Here is a 24,701-nt window from a genome sequence, read left to right as displayed (position 1 = left end):
TGTGGCTGGGTCAGCTACGTGGCTTGTAATGTCCTGGGACAGAGATATCAGCAATGCTCTTACCTGTGTGGTGATGCTTCCCCCTGCATGCTGGGGCGCGCTCTGCCCGTGGACAGGGCTGCTGTTTCATGTGCTGAATGGGACAGTTGGAGCAGATGACGTGGCTGGAAAAAGCCTTGGTGGCCACTTAGCATGTTAGCAGGCAAGCTGTGGGGTGTGGAGGGCTGCTGCCATTGTGCAGGGAACAAAGCTGAGCTATTCACTAGCCTGTGACAGGCACTGGGGAGGGTAGAAATGCTGTGGGATTGAGTTCTGTGCTGCCTTACAGTCCTTGCCAGGAGCAGACAGATAGCATATGCAGATGAGGGCTGGTGGGGCTGTAGCTCTGTGTGGGTTGCAGCCCTGGTTCCTCCTTGCCGAGGCTGTGGGCAGATCTGTAGATGAGAAATAAAAGCAGCCTCTGAACTGCTCCTCTCTCCCATTTGAGAATGGAAGTGAGGTCCCCAGTCTAGGGAAAGCTCTGCATGGGACGTCTGCCCTCCTGCTGGCAGTAAAAGCCAGACTGTCCTCCATGGAATACAGAAGCCTCCATATCTTGGATAAATCAGACCCACTGGAGTCTGGCATCTTGTTTGCCCACTGACCCCAGCAGCACAATGCCTGGACTAAGTGAGCGGCAGGTCCGGGGCCTGTGCTGGTGATAGGGGATGAGGGACTGCTGCTGTGTGGGGCTGCTTGAGAGGCATTTTCCCTGTGCAGCTGCTGGCTTCTGAAGCAGTGTCTTGCTCTGTATGAGTAATGGGGCTGGCTGCACGCACAGCACGCAGCTGCAGCTTTGAAGAGAAGTGCCTGCCCTCAGAGCAAGGCAAGTCCCTGTGTGCTGGTGTTCAGCAATCCTAAGTGTCAGGGGGTCTGAGGCTGCTGCCTTCATTCCTGGGACTGAGCACAGGGGTATGTGGGGCCATGGCAGCCAGGCACTCTTCCTTAGTTGTGTAACTAAGGTGGCATTTCATCCCACTTCTCCTGTTCGACTGACGGGGCAGCGCTGTACCTGCAAGGCCTGTGTCTGCTCGTCTCGAGCTGAGCCTTGTGAAACTGCTCCCAGCATTCCTGCAGGGCCACACCGGGGTGTACAAATTCCTGCCAGCAGCTTCCCTGGGATCCCCCTGGGGAAGGCAAACATGCCCAGCAGTGTGGGTGCTGGCGTGGCGGTGGGGCTGTGGCCAAGCAGCCGGCACAGCTGAAGCCCTCCGCATAAAGGAGCTGCTTGTTCTGCTGAATTGTTAAGCCCCATTGACAATAGCAGCCCCCCCTTCACTCACACTTGAGGAACTGCGTTGGCCACACACTGATCCTTTCTCTTGTCTGGCACTTTGGGCACCGAGTTGGGGTTATTCTTCCCTGAGTTCCTCTGACTGGTTGCTGCCTTTTGTTCCGCAGGCGTACGAGTGGGCCTTGGAAGGGATGCGACACCTCGCCTGCATCAGCATGGAGGAGTGCAGCTCCGCCGAGCACTGCGCCGGGGTCATCAAGTGCCTGGAGAGCTACAAGGAACAGCACCCAGACATCAGCGATGCCCGCTTCCAGGAGATGAAGGAGCTGGCCTGCGAACTGAAAAGCGACAAGGGACTCAAGCAGTGGAAATTCGCGTGGTCCAAATGCCAAGAGACCAAGCTGGTTTTTGAAAAGAAGCTGGAAGCAGCCTTGAGAACCAGGAGGGCACTGCTGTCGGAGCAGCCACAGGTGGGCAGCGAGGCTGGCAGCGTGTCCCACCGCAGGCACTCTGAGGGGGCTGCCCCCGGCCCACAGTGGGACAGAACTCCTGGCACATCCCACAGCCGGCCCAGTCGCTCCACGGGGTGGACTAAAGAGAAAGCTCCCTCGCCCTCCCTGAGCTGCCCTGGTGATTTCGGTGCTGGGGAAGAATTTGCCTGCCAACCTGCACTCGGGGCCGGGCCTCACGTTGGCAGAGTTGCTTTTGGAAGCGGGGCCTGCAAGTCACCAAAACTGCCCGAGGAGAAGTCAAACCTGGAGAGCATCTTAGAAACGTTGGAGATGAAGCCATCCTGTGCCTCCACACCTGCCTCTGGGAAGCTGCCTCCCAAGAGGATGCTCCGTAAGGCCCAAAGCTTTGACCTGCCCTGCGGTGAGAGCCTGTGGTCGGGCTGCCAGAGAACACTGAGCGAGCCAGCCAGGTATGGCAACACTGGTGTCTTCATCAAGGGACTGGAGGTGAGCAGCACGGAGCTGGTGGACAGGACATTTGCACTGCGGCAGCTGGAGGGACAGCGTGGCTGTGGCTCTGCAGAGGCCAGGAGCTGGGGCAGGTGAGTGACCGCAGTGCTCAGTACTGCAGGGGGAAAGGGAAAGGTGGGCAGTTGTTCTCCCTTTGTGGCTTCTCTAGCATTGTTTCTCTAAAAGCAGGAGAAAAGCAGCTCCCGGATAGAGGGAGCACTGCTGATATCAGGTGATGGGGGTCCACAGAAGCATGGCACTCAGGGTCATACGAAGCCTGCGCCACAGGTGCTGCAGCAGAGCAGAAGCAGCATGTCATGCCCTCACACTCCTTTGGGGCTGTACCTAGACCGATAGGGAGGCACTTCTAGCACTTTGTGGCAGCTACTTCAGAGGTATGACGGTGTTTGTAGTTGCCCTTCAGGGCTGAAATCTCTGTTCGAGTGACGAACAGCTGGCTTTTGTTCTGCTCATTCCCTTCTCTGTCTTTGAGGATTTTTTTTTTTTTTTTGGTAGTACTGCAATATGTTCTGGGTAGAGAGAGCCCAGGGATCTGAGATGTTCTCATAAGGGAGTCACCAGGCAGGTCTTTGAACTGTTCTCATAGAAGAAAGAAAAAAAAGAGAAAAGACGATAAGAATTTGGAACAGATAAAGACAGTAGGGCAGTCAGGAAGACTCTGTGTGCCTCCATCAATCAAGGGGCTGAATCCAGACAGGAGTGGTTTGAAGGGTCTCCCTCCAGCAATGGGAGCTGCTGGGTTCCTGTCCTTCTCTTCCTCCCCAAGCAGAGAAGTGGGAGGGGGAGATCAGCAGGTGGGTGCAGCTCTGCAGGACCCAGTTTGCTACTGATGTGAGAGGTGAGAACCCTGGGCTGGATGCTGGGACCGCAGAGCTCCTCTGCTGCTTCTGCTCTGCAGAAGTTCTGCTTCCTTCTGTGGAAGGAGCCTAGCACATGTCAGTAAGGCTCACAGCAGGGGATGAGCACCAGAGGCAGAAGGCTGACCCTGTTCTTCTCAAGGGAGCAGCAGCACAGGAGATTTGGACTTCTGAACAGCCAGAGGAGCTCTGGGGAAAGCTGAGAAGCAGGGAAGACGGGCACGTGGTGCAGGTGGTTGTGTCTGGTGCTGTACTGCCTCACAGTGGAAACCTCCAGTACTGATCTAGTCCCTTCAGAGGAGCACAGAACGACCTGTGCTAGGAAGTGCTGTATTCTGATGCTCTGATGGGAAGGCCATTTCCCACTGATGGTTTCTGGGACAAGCCCTGGATGGTTGGACTGCCAGTCTCAGGGCTGTGGCTGATGCAGGAATGGGGCACCCAGCTAAGAGGGGCTGAGGCTCTCTCCCTCTTGCTAAGCAGAGTGCACATGTGTTCCAGTGGTAGCCAGCAAGCTCTTGGCTTGGAGGAGAGTCAGGGCAGCTCCCTCAGTCCCAGCTGGAGCACTTACAGAACCTCCAGCTGGGTCACTCCTTCTGGTCCTACTGCTCTAGGCTGCAGCCTCCTTGTTTGGGGAGCCCTTCTTCCTCCAGCTCAGAAGCTGGAGAAGAGTTTCCCATTCCCCCATGTTAACACTGCTTCTCACATTCACCAGGCTGACTCTTTTTCACAAAAGCCACTGGCCTTTCTGCTCTCCTTTTTTTGGAAGCACAGTGATTTATGGGAGCAGCCTGTTGTGTCCAGGAGCAGGACTGGACCCTGCTGAGGTTGGTTCAGGACCACAGCCAGCTCAGGGCTTCCCTTCCTGATCAGAACTGTGAAGTTCCTTGGGTTAGCTACCAGCTTTATGAGGGGCAGCTCTCACAGAAGGTTGTGGATCTGGGTTTAGGTGGTACTAAGGGATCATCCCCATGTTGTGTCCTGGGGAGGGCTCTGGGGGGCAGCCCTTTGCAGGGTCCCTTCAGGCCAGCTGTTCCCTCCTGCAGCAAGCTGCGGCACATCATCGATGAGATGGTGACCACGGAGCGGGAGTACGTCAGGTCGCTCTGCTACATCATTGAAAGCTACTTCCCTGAGATGGAGCGCCTGGATCTGCCCCAGGACCTGCGGGGGAAGCGCAGCGTCATTTTTGGGAACCTAGAGAAACTCTATGACTTCCACAGTCAGTACTTCCTGCGAGAGCTCGAGAGCTGCTGCAACCACCCGCTGCGCGTCAGCCACTGCTTCCTGCGGCACGTAAGGCAGCACACCTTCTCCTGGAGTCAAGCTCCTCCACGCTTGGTTTCTGTGCACCTATTAGTCTAGCTCAGCTGTGCCTTGGTGGGCTGCGGCTCTTACTGGGATGGTATATGCATGTTTCTTGGGGTACATAATGAGCAAGGGGTAAACAGGAAAATGGATGGAAAAAGTCCTAGCTGCTGTGGGAGCAGGAAGGTGAGAACGTTCCCCAGCTCTTGCTGAACTTAAAGTCTGTCCTGATGGACAGGAGGCTCTGGTGCAGCCTGGGAGAGGCAGAGTGCTGCAGTAACCGACCCAGGGCATGGCTGTTGCAGGTCCTGGGCATGCCCAGGCCTCATACACAGATCTCTTTTGCAGAAAGACCAGTTTGGGATGTACGCCTTATACAGCAAGAACAAGCCAAAGTCAGACTCACTGCTGGCCAGCCATGGGAACACCTTCTTCAAGGTAAGTGCTACTGCTCACATCCATGGCTTCTCATGGTGTTTGGATCACTGCCCTGTTTTACCCGGTACCCTCTGCCTTCTGGCACAGCTCTGCACAAGCATACGTGGGGCCAGGGGCCCCAAAGCAGTGAGTGCTTTGGGAAGGTGCCCAGCACATGGCAGCATCCATCCTGTTTCACTGTAGGGTGAGCGGAGTAGCCCTATTGGGAAGTTGAGGCCCTGGTCAGCTGGGGATGTGTCGGTGCCTGTGCAGGGCCCTGGGGCTGCCCTTGCTGAGCTGTTGATGTCACTGCTGTGTTCTCAGTTCAAGCAGGTGCAGCTGGGGGATAAGATGGACCTGGCTTCCTACCTGCTGAAACCCATCCAGCGCATGAGCAAATACGCCCTGCTCCTGAAGGACCTGATCAAGGAGTGCAGTGAGGCCCAGGAGCAGGAGCTGGGCTACCTCCGGGCAGCAGAGGAGATGGTGAAGTTCCAGCTACGGCATGGGAATGACCTGCTGGCTATGGATGCCATCCGTGACTGTGACGTATGTTTCAGTGCCTCTGCCTGGGGACCAAGCTACCTTTCCCCCCCCACGGGCTTAGGGTCTTTGGGTTGCGTGGCACATCCCTGTAGTGGTCAAGGTGCTGACTCCTGAAGCACAGGGCAAGGGTGCAGTGGGGCTTGGCAGTCTCCTGATCTGCTGCAGGCTCAGGGTGGAGGAAGATGGATTTGGAGCAGGCAGAACTGAAGTGCTTGCCTTCTTGACCTGGGTGTGCCTGGGTGGCAGCTAGGTGGGCATCCTTTCCTTGTACGTTCACTTCATCCTCCAAGAGAAGGCCAGGCTGGTGCCTCCAGCTGCCAGCCCAGAGATTTGTCACAGATCTGTGTGGGGTGGCAGGAGAAGGTTGTCAGTGGCTTGTGCTTAGGGAAGAGCTGCAGCTCTGACTTTAGCTCTGAGCCAGTTGTTACGGCCAGATGTGGCCACTAGCAATGCCATACAGCCCAAGGGGACGTGGTGGTCTCACCTCTTCAAGGAGACAGACAGTGTCCACTTCTTCCCTTGTGGGCCACATGTGGGACCTGTGCTCTGTGTCCAGGTCTGCCCAGCCCTGGGCTCCCTGCTGCTGGGAGAGCTTCTGGGTTCTTACCAGGCTGTTCCCTGTGGCCAGGTGAACCTGAAGGAGCAGGGGCAGCTGGTACGGCAGGACGAGTTTGCCATCTGGCTGGGCCGCAGGAAGTGCCAGCGCCACGTCTTCCTCTTTGAGGACCTGATCCTGTTCAGCAAGCCCAAGAGGATCGAGGGTGGCTTTGATGTGTATATCTACAAGCGCTCCTTCAAGGTAAGGGCAGCTTTGCAGATTGCTCTTGTGCAGGAAGTGACTCTGGACTTCTCCCAGAAGATCGTCTTTCTCCCCTGCCCTGCCTGCCACTGAGTTCAACTTTCCTGCTCCTGGTGCAGCCCCAGCTGATGCTTTGCTCTTCCTTCTTTCTGGCAGACTGCAGACATCGGTCTGACGGAAAACTCTGGGGACAGTGGTCTGCGTTTTGAGATCTGGTTCCGAAGGCGGAAGTCCAGCGACACTTACATCCTCCAGGCCAGCTCAGCTGAGACCAAGCAGGCCTGGACCAGTGACATTGCCAAGATCCTGTGGCAGCAGGCAGCCCGCAATAAAGGTGTGATTCCTTCCCAGGGCGTCTGTGCCGCAAAAGGTGCGGGAGCCCCGTTCAGCTCGTGCTGTTCTGAGTAGGTTTGGAGCCTATTACCAGACAGCTTTGTGCAGCAAGCAGCCGTGTCCCTGCATGCAGCCTCAGGAGCATGTGCTGGGGTTGGCTGAGTGCTGTCCCTTCCCTGTTCCTTGTCCCCAGAGACCCTGATGGCAGTCCGCACTCTGTGTGACTGTGTGCCCTGAGAGAAATGGGAGATGTCAGTATGGGTTTCCTGCCCCGTGAGGGTGGCACCGCTTATGAAAAGCTCACTGTTCTCCCCACAGCCTTGCTATCGGAGTGGCAGCTGCGTGGCTCAGGCTGGCTGAGTCCCTTCCCTCCACCTCAAGCTTCCTGCTTGGCAGGACACTCACAGCTGGCATGGCACTGGACCCTGGAGCCAGAGCAAAGCATGACTGCTTGTTTGTGGAGACTCTCAGGACTGGGGAACAGTGGGAGAAAAGATGGAAAGGGGGTATCTCAGGAGCAGCCTGCCCCTGGGGCAGCAGGATGCCTGCGGAGAGGGCTGGGGCAGCCTGGCAGTTGCTGTTGAACACCTTGCTCTTCCCCTGCAGAAATCCGCATGCAGGAGATGGTCTCCATGGGTGTGGGCAACAAGCCATTCCTGGATATCAAACCCAGTGAGGCTGCTATCAATGACCGTGCTATTGACTACATCATGAAAGGCAGAGGTAGGTGCCAGCCTTGCCTGTCCCTGCTCCAGGTGAGCCCAGCAGGCTGGCACTCATGGCTTTTCCATTGTGTTTTATGGCAGCTGCCAGGACCAGAGCATCAATTGCGGTGTCTCTCTTTGACCATTCCAACCCCTACAAGAGGACGCAGGCGCAGCTCTCTGCTGGCAGCACCCCTGCTGCATATGGCCCATCCTCCTCCTCGCTGCTGGGGCCCCTCAACCTGCACATGTACCTGGACCAGGCACTGCTGCCCGGTGTTCTGGCCCCCCGGCGCCCCTTTGATGTCAGCCCCTGCATTGAGGAAGATGAGCTGGAGCATGAGACGAGCAGCCAGCCATCACTGAGTACGTATGGGCCTCCCGTGCTGCTGCACACTGGGGGTGTGCCCTTGGTGTCCCTGTGTTGTGTGCTCGTCCCCACTGCGTGGTCACACCAGGCTCACTGGAGTCACAGCAGAGCCTCCCCTGCCTGCTGGCCCCGAGCTAAGCTGTCTCCTGATCAATCTCCAGCATTGTTTATTACAATTCCTTAGAATGTTTTGTTGCCTGTGGCTTTAAAGTAGCCCAGGTAGCAGTGAGACTTACTTGTGGCCTTGTGTGACCACGCCTCTGCAGGAGGGTTTGTTACTGAGTGCACGTGGCATCAGTGGCATAGTGCAAATCCGTGGTCCTCAGAATGACCTTCCTGTTCTTCCCCAGCCACAGAGAGCTCCGAGTCATCACACTGCATGTCAGGCAGCGGCTCCAGCGGCTCCGACAGTGGCTGTGTCTCCAGCATCCCACAAGAAAGCTTCTGTGAGGACATGGGTTCACCTCCCTTCATGCCCCTGGGCTCACAACACAGCTCTGCGATGGAGGGCAAACCCCGGTTCACGAACAGCCAGTACATTTCTGCAGTAAGTGCAAGCAGCCAAAGCACTCTCTTCGCTCTGCCCGTTCCCACCACTGCCTCCCCAGTTCAAGGCGCTGCCTCTCACGTGGGGACTGAAGATGCTGCTTTTGGGCTGGGAATTGCTGTGGGGAAGTGACACTTCCTCCTGCAGAGACTCGCCTTTTCTGGGGCAGGCGAGAGCCCCTGTTTTGCGAGAGCCTCACCTTCAGTGACCGAGATCCCTGAGGAGATGCACTGGAAAGGATCTGCAGTGCTGGAGGCTGCGTCAGGAGGGGACACGGCACATCCTGGGGTTGAATGGATGGAGCTGTGCCGCAGATGCTGCTGAGCTCCTTCCCTGGGAGGTGTGGGCCTTCTGTGGGGAGCGATGAGATGTGGAGCGGTGGGGAAGACTGGCAGCCTTTGCTCTGTGATGTAACTGCTTCTCCTCTTAGTTCCTGAGGGTTCTCAGCCACCTCTCTTCCCACTAGCTTGTGTCCTGATGCTGTTGTCCTCTAACCCCATACTAATGCTGGCTTCTCTCCTCTGCAGAAAGCAGGCCAGGCCACCATAAGTCCCTCGACAATAGTGTGATCCCCTCTGCACACGTATACGGCCTAAGGAAGTGGAGTTGTTGTAAGTAGCCCCTAAAGGGGATTTTCCAGCTGCTCCGAGTGCTGGTCACGTTTGTCAGGAGCTCTGAGACAGGAGAGCCTCACCCTCTACTTCCCCTGAGAAGCTTTCCACGTACATTCCTGACCAGTCTTTGAGGCTCTCATTGATCTGGTTAGAGTTGACCAACTCCCACAGCCAGACCCATCACCTTAAATAACAGGTGTGATGCCTCTCTGGTTTGAAGGAGCAGAAACAAAACCAGCAGAACCACGTTCAGGTAGCAGAGGTTGAGTGCCACCTCATTCATGCGTCAGTGCTCAAATGAGTTTCTTTGCTCTCAGTGCTGCCCAGCTGTCTAACCACTAACCTGTTTCTTTGCCAAAATCCTGCTCTTCCTTTTGTCCCACTGAGCTGCCTTGAGGGGGAATCCATGGTGTTCTCCCCCAGCTGGATTTATCCCAGTTTCCTTTGAACCTCCAAGGAAGGCAGCACCAGTCACAGGAGCCTGCTAGGTCATGGGCAGAAAGTCCTCAGGGAACCACCAGATGTTGTTCCCCAGGATCAGGGCTTGAACAGGCAAGGCACAGGGTGACGGATGGTGGAGCCCATGCCTTGTGGTCTGCGTGTTGGGGTGTTGTACTGACCTAAACAGTGCCAGTCGCTGAGGTTAAGGCTGGGGCTCCCAACCCCTTCTGGGGCAGGTGGCAGACAGGACCTTCTGAAGCAGTCACCACTGCAGTGACGGCAGCACGTGGCCTTGGGTGAGTCGTGAGGCACAGGGGCAGCTCACAGCCTGGGGAACACAGACAGCCTCCCGCAGAGCCTCCTCCAGCAAAACATTCTTTCTGCACCAAAACGCAGCTCTGATAAACCGTGGCTTTAAAGTATTTTGCAAACTCACAGCTGGCCAGGCTGGGGAGCTGCAGGCTGCAGATCCTGCTACCTCGTAGGAGTGCAGCCAGTCTAACCCATTGCACGGTGCTGTGTTCCAGGTTTGATTGCCATTTCAAACTCACTGAAGACCCCAGGCCTCTGACCAGCAGAAGGAGACAGTCTTCATCTGTGAAGATGTTTTTACACTTAAGCAGGCTCTGTCAGACAGGACAAAAGTTGCCCTCTGGCGGGGGGAAGCCTGGGAAGGTTTCTGTCAGCTACGCTTATAGCTCTGGTGTTGGATGGGACCTCGGGCATTTGAAATGTGTTAAGCCCTATATTTATAAGTAATAAGTAACATAGCTGTTTGAAAAAAATGTATTATTTTTAAAGCTATGTGCTGTACAGATTTTTGTTACAAGTGACCCTGTTACTATTTGTTCTGTAAGCTGCACATTTTATAAAGTTTTTGGAAGGGCAAGAAGAGAAACCAAGGTATTTAAGAAAAGTAGAGTAACTTTCCGTTTCAGGGTTATATTGACCTGGAGCTCAAGCTTAACGTCCTTCCTTACGTTCTAAATATGTCTATCATAGCAATAATTTATTTTCTTGGCTTAACACTCCTGTTTTAATAAAAGCAAGTTTCATTGTTACGGTGAATTATTTTCTTCAGACCATTCTTACAGTGCCTCGGTGCTGAGCTTCTCTGTCTTAACCCCCTGCTCTCCTGCACTAACCCACCAGCTCGCCGTGCCCAGCAGGAGTGCCTTCCTCCAGGTGAGGTGGGGGCAGGGGAGTGGGCTGCGTGCTGAGGGCTGAGCTGTGCCCCCCAGCTCCTCTGTGCAGCTGCTGGCCCAGTTCTCAGTGGGCAGCAGCAACCTGAGGCTGCTGCTGGGCCGGCTGCAGGGGCTGTGAGCAGCCAAACTCAGACCACACGTTACCCTAAACTTGTTCCTCTGACTCTGGAAATTCCTGTACTGTACGTAAAACACTCGTTTATTTTCAATAAGGTGAATGTGTTGTTTTTAAAACAAAACTTTTTTGTAGACAGCAGCTAGAACACAGTTGACACCTTTGTATATGTGGGGAACGGTTGCACTGGGACGCATTTAGAAGTTACTATTTTAAAATCATTGCTAAGTTAATGCAAGGTTTGGGGCTGTCAGGACAGCAATAGCTCATGTCACCAGAGGGAAAGAGTTTACCAATGCAAAAAACAAACAAACAAACTTCCTGAATGTCTCAGTTTCAGTTTCAAAGGTTTCTGCATTGCTGGAAAAAAAAAAAAAAAAAAAACAAACCCACAAACAAAACCCTTGATGTTTACCTGATGCTGTTTCTTTCAGGGTTTGATTTGTCTAATAAAGGTTATTTTCTTTATATGAATCTTGTTGGTGTGTGGTATGGTGATTTCAGTCTGCGAGGGAACAGCCGTGCAGTGGGGAGCGCAGCTGTCCCTGGGGCACCCAGGTACCCTCTCCAAGGGCTGAGGGGAGACTGAAATACTGTTTTCCAACCAGGGTGGTGGATGGGGGGGGGGGGGGGGGGGGGGGAGGGGATAAAAGCTCGGATGAGATGTGTACCCTCTCACTCGCTGCAAAAGAATGAAAACACTTCCAAGGATTTTTATTAACGTTCTGTAAACTTACATTCCCAAGGTAAAGGAGGAGACGGAGCGAGCAAACCCTCTCTGTATCAGCAAGTGGAGGCAGCGGCTGTATTTCCACGCCAAGGGCAGTGTGAACTGGAAAAGCACAGATGGAGGTGGTGGTAGGTCCCTCGCTGACTGCAGAACCACCTCTGCCCCGCGTTGCTTACCCACCCCAGAAGCTTTTTAACTATGAAGGCTTGATGTGACAGGAGTCAATCTGTGCTCTAAAGCCCCTGCCTTACTTAATTCATTAGCAAACAGCTAGGAGGAGTAAATGAGTTTAAAGGGAAAGCCAATAGTATTAAGAAGCCCTACAGCATCACCTGGTGGCGAGTGGTACTTACTTCAACCCACTTCAGAAGCTGCTCACGAATGCTGTCCCCTTTGAAGTATTCTGTGCTCAGTAGATCACCAACAAACTCCTTGGGTGTGATCTGCTGGGTCTAAAACAGAACATAGTGTGGTCATGCCAGTAGGCAAAATGGGAAGAACTCCATCTCTTCTTGAGTTTCTAAGCCCTAGCACCCCAGTGTAGCCTGGGGAGGGTTGGGAAGGCACAGCTCCGCTCTCTGTGCATTTGGACCTACCCACAGCCTGTTCACAAGGGCCGTGACTTTGGCCGTGATTTCCTTGGGATCCTTCAGCCTGATGGAGTCCAGGATGACATCAGTCAGGAAGAAGTGGCACTTCTTGGCGTAGAACATCTCCTCGTGGGAGAGAGCAAAGCAAAGGAAAAGGGTGTCTGCAAGAAACATGTCAACAAAACCATCAGGAAAAAAAGGATGTGGTTGCAGCATTTCACATTTCAGTCATCCAACTGTTGGCTTCTTTAATGCCTGTCCTGCCCAAGGAGTCCTGCAGTCGGTTTTCAAATCTGAGCTCAGCGTCAGCATTTACCTGAACGCATACAGATGTCATGCCATTGATCTTGGGCTTTGTTTCCATTCTTTTGATTTTCCCCTGGATAGTTACAGAGGTAACACTGGCAGCTCTGCAGCAGCACCCCGCAGCTATTTGCATCTCCTTACCTTGGGGTAGCCCCTGAGGATTGGACTTCTCCAGCTCGATGCCACCCAGAAGGGTGCTATAAACGATGCTCTCTTCGTGCCACATGTGACAGCCATCACTGCCTATAACTGGAGGATGTTCAACTTTCAGAATCACTCCCACGTTTCTGTGAGCTTCCTGGAGAGTTTTGGTACAATGGCCATCCCTCGGTTCTGTGAATTGGTACAGTTTGGGTTCTGTAGCAAAACCCATGTAGTAGCAGTAGTAGTGGATAACACATCTGTTCTCTTGTGTGACCATAAAATGGTTCTTATTGAAGTTCTGCCCTTTTTTGGTCTTTGTGAGGAAAAGCAGAACACTAATGGACAAAAAATAGCAAACTGAACATCAGATCATTTACAGGCTTCAGCACAACATCACAGCTCTTCTGTACTTCCCTTTTCCACAGAGAAAGGGATCCATTACACACAGCATAACAAAACCCAAGCACCGTTGAGGCCAGGATTCTTTCAAGGGTTACAAAAGAGGATTTTTTTATAGGAAAAAAAAAGGAATAATCTGCTTTGTGCTGCTATGGAAACAAAACCAGATCATTATGAACGATCTTGCTTTGCCAGCAGTTCTGTGCAAGCTTACCCCCTGTTCTAGCGCCGGGCTCCATCTGCAAGCTCCTGTCTCTTCCTTCACCAGCAGGACTTCCTATGAGCAGGAGAACAAGGAAAGCAATGAGACCATTGGTCAAATTCAGAAGCAGGATCTAAGTATATCATGTGTCATGATTCAGTTAATTACTCCCCTCATTTTTGCAAACGGTCAGCAATCATTTACCTTCTGCCAGATCCCTGCTTATGTTCCTGATACCTTTTCCTGTTGGGAGAGTAGTTTTGATGGTGTTGAACTGATGCATTCCAGTGCTTGGAGTAACTGGCAAACTGTGTTTGGTCACGTCTTGCTCCAGCTGCTTTTCTTCAGCCCCACATTTGGGCTCATTTTCTTGAATTGCAAAGCTCATTTTCCCAGCAGAACAAGTAATAGAAGCTTTGACGCTTCTGTCCTGCTCAGGAGTGCCGTGTGGAGGCACACTGCCTGTGACACAACCATCAGATACTTTCACATGCTGAGAATTCCATCTCTTGGAGTTCAGCGTACCCCATTCCTTTACCAGGGAAAGTAATTTTGGGACGTCAATGGCCGAGTCTTTATTTTCTGCTTGTTTCCTTAAACTGCTTCTCATTCCTCTCTTCCTTGGAGGGCTTTCCAAATGTAAGCTGGATTTCACTGTGCTGGGTGAGGACTCATGGTAACCTCCAGCAGCATTCTTTCGCTTCGTACCCCCAATCTGTGGCACCGTTTTGGGAGGCTTTGCCTTCCCCCCATTGCTGTCTCGCTTCCCCTTCAGATCTTTTATGTTACTCCGTGTATCAATATGTTTACTGGAATCCACCGCTGCACGTGAATACACCTGAAGCAGAGCAAAGCACTGTTATTTCTGTTTTGCATGGAAGAAAGTACAAATCCTGCCTTTCCTAACAAGGGGTATCTTTGATTCATTCTAATACAAGCCTTTAAGAACCAAGTTCTTCGTCTCTGGAAATGCTTTCTCACCTCTATGCCTGCTGCTGTGCCTTAGTCCTGCCCTGGCAATCCAGCACTGATGCTGCGCTGTCCAGAATCGCCTCTGTTTGCACTTCTGAATGCTCATCAAAGCTTTCTATGGCAATGCCTTCTGAAAGCCCAGACTTACCTCTCTGGGGTCTTTGCTGAACTCATGCTCCTCGTTCCAAGGCACTCTACATGGAAAAGAATCCTCATCCCTCAGTTCCTTGTTTTGGATCCATAACCTAGATAATAGATATTTGTGATTATTACAGAACTCCTCCCCTGCAATAGGGGCTGTGAGAGCTTCCACTCACCAGGGGTTCTGTGTGTATCCCTTTCATTTTTATCACAAATTACTTTTAAACTACTGGGAATAGAAAGGAACTCACAATTCTTACTGGTGCATAATGTGAAGATAGCAAAGGCCCAGGAGCCTTCATTGCTCATCTGTGCTGAGAATTTCTGAACTGTGATGCTGCAGATACACAGGTGATAAAAATGAGCTTTATTTCTGTTCCAGCATTCACAAAACTTTGACCAGTGGGTTTTATGTGAGCCTTGCTGATAGATCAGACTTGGGGTCTGTTTTTCTCTCTTTGGTGAAGAAGATGCATTATACACTTCTGGGAAGAAAGCTGTTCAGATCCAGGCCACTCACCTACATGCATGGAATCAAAATTGAATTTTAAGCCTTCTTAAGAAAGCGAGCTCCTGGTGGTGACTGCCTGAGCTGCATGTGAGTTCTTGGAAAGGTGAAACAACTCTGGAAGCACAGAGAAGCTGCTGCTCTCTGCCTCCCAGTGAACTGCCTGTAGATTCAGATTTGAGAAGGTTGCCCATTGGGCTGGCTGATGACCTAGCAAGGCGCTCTAGCTTTCCTCAAGCCAGGAACCCATCTGGCTCCCTGAAGAACATAGGAAGTAAAGCATATGCACATGGGTTTTGCAGAGTCACAGATTTTATAAGGCCAGAGCAAATCCTCCAGGGGGATCCCAGCAGGGGTTTGGCAAAGCCAGGTCTGAGCCCAAGCTACCAAGAACATCTCCACTCAGTTCAGCGTCTCTGTACAATGGTTTCCTGAAGGAAACGCAATATCTTCCCTACCTGGACTCAGGGGAAGATCTCAGTTGCCTATTTAATTAGTTCTTGGAGAGCTGAAGGCTCTTTTGTTACTGTTTCTGTATCCAAATAACTAATGGAGAAAAAGCATGGCCCAAAAGAGAATGGAACTGCTCATCCTGAGGGGGCTGTATCTCAGAAGGCAGCGACAAAGCTGTGCTCCTTTCAGAGAAAGATAGCTACTGCTGGGTCAGATGGAAGCACGTTATGCTAGAGAAAAGCAAAAGAAAGAAGAAATATTTTACCTACCTGTATGCATCGCAGTGATAAAGTGCCTCTAAAAGGGAAGGGATCCGGTACTCCTCTGCTTCTTGACAGAATAGAGGCCATTCTCTATAAGTGTAAATGAACAGTAAAATCATTGAATAAGCTATCTTAACAATTACCTCATCCAATTATACATCGATTCTGGAAGCTAAAGCAGACAGTGCACAAAACAAAAGATGCACTCACAGCAGCGATTTTCCCTATAACGTTGTGGACAAAAAGCCTATCATTTTGAATACCCAAAAAGTGCCCAAACCAACCTTTTTGTGTTGGATGTTTCAGACCTAACATCTCAACAACGAGCAAAAAAAAATCTGATCCAATTGAAAGCAGTAGGAATCTTAGCGTTAACTACCACTGACTTCTATGCCATTGCCCCTCTACTGGCTAAGTGAAAATATCTGTTCTTATTTTCCTTTTTCTTTTCCTCTTTTCATTATCGATGGGTATGAAAGACAGAAACCCAATTTTGAGAAGTGAGAGTCCTGCTCTGTGATGTGCATGACACTTTCCTCATGTTGAAAATTCATCCTAGCGTTTTCCACAGGGAATCCCATAATGAACATTCACAGATTTGAAGAAATTCTTCACTCTCAGAAATACTCTTAGCCCTGGGGCGTGATTCCCTCCACTACCAACCAATGGGCGTTGCAGTTGGTCCTATCCCATGTGATGCCCTTCCAACAATTCCCAGGCATGGTTTGACCAACCAGGACTGTTTGCAGAGGACAGGAGGAGGGAAACCAGCACCTCTGGTTCACCAGCAGAAATTCAGTGAGCAGAAACATTCCCAGACATATTTAGTTTGCTTGCACAGATATGACAGTGGTGCCTGACATTCGGCTTCCTGTGTGCCTTTGATGTCAGCCACGAAAGTAAACAGGGATTAATGCACCAAAGCAGCCACCAGTGCAATGTTTCTGTAGACTTTGAGGAAAAGAATGAAAATATATACAAGAGCTAACTGAGCTAAAATTGACCACATCAGCTGGTGGCCTAAAAGGCCCTGATCTGAACTGAAGAGTGCCTGCCAACTAGAGCTGAATAAAGGCTTCAAAGACTGAAGAAAGCAGATCTTCTGATGTCACGCAGACTTCCATTGCTGAAGGCAAAAATTTGTAATGGGCAGTGGCAGGAGAAGCACCAGTCCCCCTGCAAGAAGCCAAGGCACCAAGCGGGCTGCACTGTGCAACCTCACGGGCAAGGGAAGCATGCTGTAGGAACATCCTCAGGAGACAGATGTTTAAGCCATCACAATTTCTAATGTTTCATAAACGTGAGAGAACTCACAGACTGGCATGCCTACGGAGGAAGAGCACTTTCTTCTGCTTAGGATCCTGGTGTTCTTGCTTTCCTACACCACTGCGATTTTGGAAGAGATTTTCAGCATTAAAACTGAGATGCCAGTAGAGGGTTCAAATGAAATATTTTTCAGATGAACTAAATCAAACTTTACTGTCCCTGACATCAAATATATATATAATATAAATCAACGAGCCAAAAAAACCCACAACTGAAGAACGATGCGGTGGTTTCCATCAATAAAAAAAACATTTTTCTTTTTGCTAAGAGTGTGCACAGCACACAGATCTGTGGTCTTCACCGCAGGACAAGGGTCTGCTATACCTCTCATTAACATAAATGAACGAAACTCATCTCACAATTATCTCTAAATGCCAACAATTTATATTTAGACAGAACAGTTTGCTTCAGGGCCGAAAATATAATTCTTCCTTTTTTTGGATAGTATTTCTATGAAAATTAGAAACCAGATGCCCGTGCTTGTTTCCCTTACAACCATATGATATAACAGAAACCCACGAATTCACTCTTACTTAAATTCCACAGGCAAAAACAATTTCCCAAGTCTTAGGAAGTTGAGAACATGTCGAAACATCTGCCCGTCTCCATGGATTAGAAGACTTTGACCATAAGTGATCCAACAGACCTTCTTGTCATTTGACAGCAGCTCTGGGTACTACAGAAATAAAAAGACATTAAGGTGGTAGGAAGAACATTGAACCAACTCCAGCAAGTCTGCTGATCTTATTATCCCAATGACTTATTAGCCCAGAAAGTACTTTCTTAAGAAGTCCAAGATTTATTTGCCTCAGGTACCTGAATGTACTCTATTTAATAGAGTACTCGGGGCAAAACCATTCTAATAATTCCTACTATTAGAAATTCAGCTTAGTTGCTGTAGAATTATAGATTCTGTCTTAGGAAGAGTCACATTAAGCCAGCTCAATCAGTTATTCGTACCTTCAGTAAAGTCTGTAAGTAGGTTTCGTACCAGTTACTTCCTACATAAACTTTCACAATCTGACGCAGTGTACATACTGACACTTCTGCTGTCCAGTCTGCGTCTGGAAACAGAGTAAGAAATGGAAAGGGGACAATTAGGATCCTACAGGCTGAACCATGAGCCAGGAGGAAAAGATCGTTCATTAACTGCATTCAGGCAAAACTGCTCATTATATTTTAAAGCAGAAGAGTTTTTGAAAAACTGTGACTTACTGCAATCTCCGCTCTCTGATGGCATCTGTTGCTTCAAATAGCACTTTAAAGCTTCTTTCATTGGCTCATAGGTGATGTCCCCTTTGTCCAAGTAAGTGCAGAGCTCTTGGATTTCGGAAATATTCTCAGTGAGGGGAAGTCGGCAAGTTCCCAACCAATTCCTATCCAAAAGGAGAAGTCATGTCATGTTTTTTTTAATCTTTACTTTTTAAAGTGCCTACTGAGCCTTACTTGGAAATTTCCATATCTTTAGTTATTTGTTATCATTTTTTGTATCAGGAATCTTTATACGGAAGGTATCAGTCCCACATCCACAAATACAGCTATTGCATTAGATCCATCAAATAATGGTTGGCAATTGAAACTTTTGGCATCTCTCTCAGACTGCATCATTCCCAGACTGCATCATTCTGGTGACAACAGGTAGAGCAGACAAAGTGCTGGGGGCAGAGAGGAGGTCATTACATGTTCCACCATCCTGCTGTCTTTCCATAATGCTTTAGAGATGGGGTAGTATGTGTCTGTGCTACATCTGACATTGGCCAAAAGGTGCAAGGGGAGTGGAGAGGGAAGTGCTTATCACTCTGGTGACTGGTGGCATGAGATAATGGCTTAAATCATCAGGAGAATTTCAGATTAAATGCTGAGAAGAAGTTCTTCAATAGAGAGTGGTTGGGCTTTGGCACAGGCTCCCCAGGGTGGTGCTCATGGCCCCACAGCTGCCAGCATTCAAGAAACTTCGGGACAGCGCTCTCATGTGTATGGTTTAACACTTAGGTTCCCCTGTGCAGAGGTGGGATTTGGACTCAATGGCCCCAGTGAGTCCCTTTCAACTCAGGATACACGATTCTATTACTCAAGGTACTTCAGAGAGAATACATTCAGCATGAAAAATCCCTACGTGTCATCAAGTTTATCCCATACGGTGTCATTTTATCTTCACAGTGTTCCATTTGGATGAGGCAGATGACCACACAAAGCTATCCAGAAGCCATCCCGCGGGGGATCGCCAATCCCAGGACCCTCCCGGTGGGCTCCCAGCCCCGAGGACACCCGCAGATCCCCGTCCCCACGTACTTGGCGTGCTGGAAGAGGACCCCGCTGCCGCACACGTGGAGGCGGTGCCGGGCCAGGTCGCTGCCCACCAGGAGCTGTCCGAGTGCTGAATCGGGGTAGTGCTGCAGCAGCCCCAGCGCCATGGCGTACCGCGCCGCCCGCCGCCCCTCTCTGCTGCGCCGCCCGCCCGCCCCGCGCCGCGCCGCAACGCCGCCTGCAACAGAGGGGGCGAGGGGTTCGTTACCGAGCGCCGCTGCTAATTGCTGCTGTCAGGCTCCGGGGAGACCCGAGTGCGGCCTTTCAGTATTTAGGAAAGTAAGAAGTGGATAGGCTCTTTAGCAGGGGCTGTTGCGATCGGACAAGGGGAAATGGGTCCTGACTAGGAGAGGGGAGATTTAGATTGAGGATAAGGAAGATGTTTTGTTCTACTAAGGGTGGTGAGACAGGCTGTCCAGAGAGGTGGTGGTGCCCCATCCCTGCAGACAGCCAAGGTCAGGCTGCACAGTGCTCTGAGCACTGATGGAGCTGTGGGTGTCCCTGATCATTGCAGGGAGTGGGAGCAGATGGCCTTTAAGGTCCCTTCCAACTCAAACCATCCTATGATTCTATGACTTCCCAGCAGATCAAATGTTCATGCAAATGAGTTGATCCTTAGGACTAGAGGGAATGGCCTCAAATTGCACCAGGGAAGACTCAGGATGGATGTTAGGAAATACTACTTCTCTGACAGAGTGGTCAGGCACTGGAATAGGCCTCCCAGGGAGGTGGTGGAGTCACTGACCCTGCCGGTTTTCAAGGAACGTTTAGACGTTGTGTTGAGGAACGTGTTTTAGTGAGAACTATTAGTGATAGGCAGACGGTTGGACTGGATGATCTTGTAGGTCTTTTCGAACCTTGGTGATTCTATGATTCTATGATATGACTCTAGTTCACAGTTGATTGTATTAGTATCATTCCTGTTTCAAATAGTTAATTTCACAAGAGAATATTAAATGCAATGCCCATAAGAAAATACCTAGTGGTGACAGAATGACAGATTGAGGTTGGAGGGGAACCTCTGGAGGTCACCCACTCCAGCAGAGCCAACCCAAGCAGCGTGGACCATATCCAAACAACTTCTGAGTATCTTCAAGAAGGGAAGCCCCACAGCCCCTCTGTGCTCTGCCAATGTACATGAAGTTCGTGGAATCATAGAATGGTTTGGGTTGGAAGAAACATTAAAGGCCATCTGCTCCCACTCCCTGCACTGAACACCCACAGCTCCATCAGTACTCAGAGTCCCATCCAGCCTGACCTTGGCTGTCTGCAGGGACAGGGCACCACCACCTCTCTGGGCAACCTGTTTCTGTGCCTCGCTACCCTTCTCCTAAAACATTTTCTGTATATCCTGTCTAAATCTCCCCTCCTTTAGTTTGAAGCCATTTCCCCTCCCCAACCGACCCCGCTAAGGATTCTGTCCGCTTCTTTCCTATAGCAACCCTTTACGTACTGAAAGGCCACTATCAAGTTCCCTCTATGTACACTGTATTACCTCTATACATCCTCAGAGCCTCTGTAAGTTCAGGGATTCCCAAAGTTAAAGCTTCCTCCTCCAAGGCATCAACATTGGAGAAATCATCAGGCAACAACATCTTCTTGGAGCGGAGAAAGTTAACTTCAAAATAAACACAAAACATAGAAAGTGTGCGTTGGTATCCTGTGCCCAGCGCTCAGGTCTAGAAAAAGACCTTCTTACGACTTCCTGCAGCATCACCATTTCTATATAACACATACACAGCAGATAATACGCAGCACACCATGAAACGATGCCTCTGAAAATGACAGCCTGCAAATGAGGCTTGTGCTGGAGGAGACTAAACAGAGCATGAATAACCAGGTAAGCACAGAATTAGGTTATTTCTGTTTATCATCACGTCCTAAGAAATTCATGATAGAGTTTTGGCTGATTCTTTTTCCTGGACATACTTCCATCCCAATGTGCCCTTAAGTGTGTATTTTCCCATATGCCAACAGTAGTTCCAGTTCCTGATGCCATAATGATGGTTTGGACTGGATGATCCTGTGGGTCTTTTCCAACTTTGGTGATTCTCTGACTCTATGAATGCATTTTAGTTCAGCAAACCATTAGATTAATGAAATATAAATAAATAGGACCATAAGTGGGTAATTTAGGTATGAGACTCCGTAAGCCACCTGGTGCACATTTGGCTTCTTGACACATTGAAACTGGCAGACGGCAAAACCAAACCATCGAATATTAAAAGATTCCAACCTTTAAAGGAGTATTACTGGTGATAGGAAGAAATGGTTTAATTAAAGATGATTTAGATGTGTCATAATATTAAAATAGTTACCTATGAAGCGGAATTCACTGTAATCACATTCTATCAGGGCTGCATTCTCGAGCAGCCACAGCAAGTTGTCATCATTAACTAGCACTGGATATTTTCTCACTAAATCTAATGGCAAAAAGCAGTAATTCACTTCCTCTTCTGTATCAAGTAAAGGCGTATCTACTAGTCCTAGGGGAATTCTTTCATGCAACCCTAGGTGAAGAAAAGCATAGAAGAAACAATTAGATAAAGATGGAACATCCTGGCTTGCAGTAATCTAGCAACAACCTATGGGCATTCCTAAGGATGCAAAAGAATTCTTAAGTCCCTTCTACAGAGTTTCCTATATACAGAGTGAAAAACATCTTCTGAAGACAAGAATACCCTACCAAGAGTTACACATATGTCCTCCTACATTCCCGAGACGGGACATCTGGGAAAAAGATATGAAAAACAGAGCAAACAACTCAAATCCTTTCAGCTTTGCAGTAACCAAGAGCTGTGAGCTGGGCTCACTCCAGGTTACCCAGCAAAGGAACCTCACTTGGTGAACCTGGGAGGGGTCTGGGACACCTACCTGCAAACACTGGGCTTTTAGGAGGGATCTCTGATGGTCTGTTGGCAGATTTTTGTGTTCTCCAGTTATTCAGAGGCACTCTTTCAGCTACTGGTATATCCGCAGGTTGGACACGTGAACTATCCTCCTTCAAATCACCTAAAATCTGTTCAAATACATACACTTTTTCTACGTAGTAGTTCAAAATATAAGTCAAAATATAAGTCAAAATATAAGTAGCCATGGGAAGGAGTCCAATCCATGCCATGCTGCAGCTCACATCTACTACAGCGTGCCATGGAATATCGTGCACAGACAAGAACAAACACAGATTACATTCCTAACATTTTGATACCTAAAGTTAGCTGGGAAAACAAAATGAATGGAGGCTATCTATAGGAACGTGAAATATAATGAGAGCCGTTTACATATTCCAGAAAAAGCCAGCTGTTTTTAGAGCACTCCAGTTCTGATGGCACCGGTTTCTATTCTAGCTCTGGAATTCAAGAACCGTAGAGGTTGGAAGGGAGCTCTGGGGAACATGGCATCTAGCTCCCCACTAACGCAGGTTCCCTACAGCAGGTTGGTGTGTGTAGAGGTCCACAGCAACAGAGAAAGCCAAGGAAAGCAGCAGGAAGCTCTTTCTAGTGATATCTTTACCGCACACATTGAAGGAATTCATTGATTAGAAATGGGAATTGACGTTTGGCTCAATTATGGCTCAGTCATAGTAATTGATAATAGTCTCTGTACTTCCTAATCTTTTATAGGATGATAAACAAATTCCCTTAAAGCTGGAACAAATGGTTGCACGCTGCTGCAGGATATGAAGTACGAAGTAAATATAGAGCCGTGGTCATGACTTCCAATGCGCACACATTAATTACCTCCCTGAGTTAATAAGGTGGCACTGACAAGCACTCTACAGTCAGAAACAGCAAGAATTCTACTCTGCTGAAGTGTGTTCCCGGGGTGGTCATTTCTCTTCATTTGCTTGGATATCCATCACAAGCACTGATAAAGCCACACATACATTCCTCGACATCCTCGTACAGATGGTACTGTCTAAGAAATAAATATATATCATCTCTGAACAATAATTATATACATATAAGGTACTCAGAACACCCCACTTTACCTGTGTTAAAGGTGTCAGCTGCAAAGCTAATGCTTGCTCGTACAATAAATTCAATTCAGTGCAGCTGAGAGAAGACAGTTCTGAAGTCTGCATGTAACGATGAAGGTGCCTGAATACAAAGCCATCTTGGTCAATAAATAACCTTAGATTTTCAGACCAGTCTTGCACAGAAGCCTCTTTCCACAACAGAGAGTCGGGAAACTGAGCGACTTTACTTCTGGGAAGCGAGAAATACCATCCACCAACATTGAAATTAATTGACTCTTCTTCTGCGGGTGCGACAGTGCTCTCTGTTTCCTTCAAAAAGAAAAGGAGAACACGTCAAGAGGGAGAATGTGAATGAACCCATAAATTCTGAAGCAACGTGCAACTTGATTTTAAAATTCCATTGGACTTTGCGTTCCCCTTCGGTCTTTCCAACTGTAAAGACTGGAAGATCGGCTGCACCAGGGGAGGATCAGGTGGGATATTGGGAACAATTTATTCTCAGAAAGAATGGTGAGGCATTGGCACAGGGGGGCCACTGTCCCTGGGGGTGGTCGAAAGGAGAGTGGATGTGGCACTGAGGGACGTGGGCTGGAGCGGGCACAGACGTGGGCTGGTGGTTGGGCTGATAGCCTTGGTGGTCTTCCCGACTTTAATGATTCTATGATTTCATTTTCTGTTCTGACGTAGCATCCATATAATAGGTTTTGAAGCAGCTTGTTAAAAAACAAAGCACGGGGCAAACGGCCTACAGCATCACATCCCTATGGCCACGAGTGGTGAAAAGTCAGCCAGCTGCACAGCATCGGGGTTTGACCCGACCCAGTGCTTTCGGTATGACAAAACTGTGACAAAATGCAAACAAACACCTGCATGCCCTCCCACACAGCTCCGAGTAGCAGGAAAAGAAGCATAGGAAAAGGATCATTGGATGTGGTGCTCAGGGATGTGATTGAGAGGAGGGCTGTTAGTTAGGGTGTATGGTTGGTCATGGTTGGACTCAATGATCTTTAAGGTCTTTTCCAACCCGAGTGATTCTATGATTCTATAGCATCATTGAGGTGAGGAAGTCCACCAACACCATCCGGTCCAACCATCAACCCATGCATGTGGCCGCTCAAGGCCACCTCCCTCAGTGCCGCATCCCCACAGCCCTGGGACACCCCCAGGTGACTCCACACCTCCCTGCACAGCTGTGCCACTGCCTCACTGCTCTTTGGGAGCACAAACGGTTCCCAGTATCCCACCTGGCCCTCCTCAGGCTGTCACCTCTCTCTCTATCACCATCACCTGGGCGCAGAGGCCTGCCCCTGCCCTCCTATCACACTGTTAAGGCCCACAGCCTGTTTTCTCTCGCTGTTGCATCACACCCCCAGGTGGGCTCGGCTGTGCTTTAGCACAGTGTGCAGAAGTGCCAAGGGGAGGCTGAATAAGGCCGGCCTGCTGTGTCACTGCCACCAAGGAGATGGCTTTGTGTTGGCAGGAGACAACGCAACTCCTGCAGCAGGAAGAGGACGATGTGTGAAACCGTGAGGCCTTTTCCCCTCCCAGAAAGGCTGCGGGAAGGGAAGGGAGCGAGAAGGAAAGCGGGGAGAGGACGGGGAGCAAATGGCAGTTAAGGAAGGTGAGCGCTGAGCTGCGGCAGCTGCAGCCCAGCACCCCTCGCTGCAGGACGCTGCGCAGCCCCAGCACCGCCCCGCAGCGGGGCAGCCGCTCCGAACCACTGAAACACCACCAAACGGGGCTGCCCGGCTCGGCTCTGAGACGGGAGGAGAGCCCGGACCCACAGCGCCGCGCTGCCCTACCATGGCGGCCGGCCGAGCAACGGCAGCAACGGGCGGGGCCGGGGAGGGAGCGGCCGCTGGGGGGCAC

The 24,701-nt window shown here is 50.2% G+C and overlaps 2 protein-coding genes across 18 annotated transcripts in view; one reads left to right on the top strand and one right to left on the bottom strand.

The window, feature by feature from the left end:
- The window catches only part of PLEKHG4 (pleckstrin homology and RhoGEF domain containing G4), an 82,766-nt gene extending 71,780 nt beyond the window's left edge, over positions 1-10,986 (top strand). For 5 of the 12 annotated variants that reach the window (XM_015279197.3, XM_015279198.4, XM_046899590.1 and 2 more), the window contains 9 exons: positions 1,441-2,327; positions 4,160-4,409; positions 4,770-4,859; positions 5,163-5,387; positions 6,013-6,183; positions 6,340-6,553; positions 7,123-7,239; positions 7,323-7,586; positions 7,941-10,986. In XM_015279197.3, the coding sequence (XP_015134683.2) occupies positions 1,441-2,327; positions 4,160-4,409; positions 4,770-4,859; positions 5,163-5,387; positions 6,013-6,183; positions 6,340-6,553; positions 7,123-7,239; positions 7,323-7,586; positions 7,941-8,269 (2,547 nt within the window). In that variant the 3' untranslated portion in view covers positions 8,270-10,986. The remainder of the gene's footprint in view (positions 1-1,440; positions 2,328-4,159; positions 4,410-4,769; positions 4,860-5,162; positions 5,388-6,012; positions 6,184-6,339; positions 6,554-7,122; positions 7,240-7,322; positions 7,587-7,940) is intronic. The other 7 variants (XM_040646014.2, XM_046899591.1, XM_004944102.5 and 4 more) reach the window with 6 other exon arrangements.
- Positions 10,987-11,209: 223 nt separating this feature from the next.
- Positions 11,210-24,701, bottom strand: KCTD19 (potassium channel tetramerization domain containing 19). Of its 6 annotated transcripts, none has more exons than XM_025154364.3 (17): positions 24,635-24,701; positions 22,845-23,141; positions 21,728-21,872; positions 21,172-21,363; positions 20,349-20,471; positions 18,839-19,031; positions 17,762-17,922; positions 17,507-17,610; positions 17,080-17,222; positions 15,227-15,310; positions 14,004-14,100; positions 13,088-13,721; positions 12,896-12,958; positions 12,280-12,471; positions 11,839-11,993; positions 11,596-11,694; positions 11,210-11,344 (listed from the first exon to the last, which is right to left on the bottom strand). In XM_025154364.3, exons 1-17 carry the CDS (start codon positions 24,635-24,637, stop codon positions 11,246-11,248), a joined length of 2,784 nt encoding a protein of 927 aa, XP_025010132.2. In that variant the 5' UTR covers positions 24,638-24,701; the 3' UTR covers positions 11,210-11,245. The 6 variants fall into 6 exon arrangements, with proteins under 6 accessions (XP_025010132.2, XP_025010133.2, XP_040501938.1 ...); XM_025154365.3 differs by having other exon boundaries at positions 12,280-12,387; XM_040646004.2 differs by having other exon boundaries at positions 13,121-13,721.

Source organism: Gallus gallus, chromosome 11, assembly GCF_016699485.2.
Source record: "Gallus gallus isolate bGalGal1 chromosome 11, bGalGal1.mat.broiler.GRCg7b, whole genome shotgun sequence".
Classification (NCBI taxonomy): domain Eukaryota; kingdom Metazoa; phylum Chordata; class Aves; order Galliformes; family Phasianidae; genus Gallus; species Gallus gallus.
Note: the sequence above shows the minus strand (reverse complement) of the source record. Positions and strands in the feature narration are given on the sequence as shown.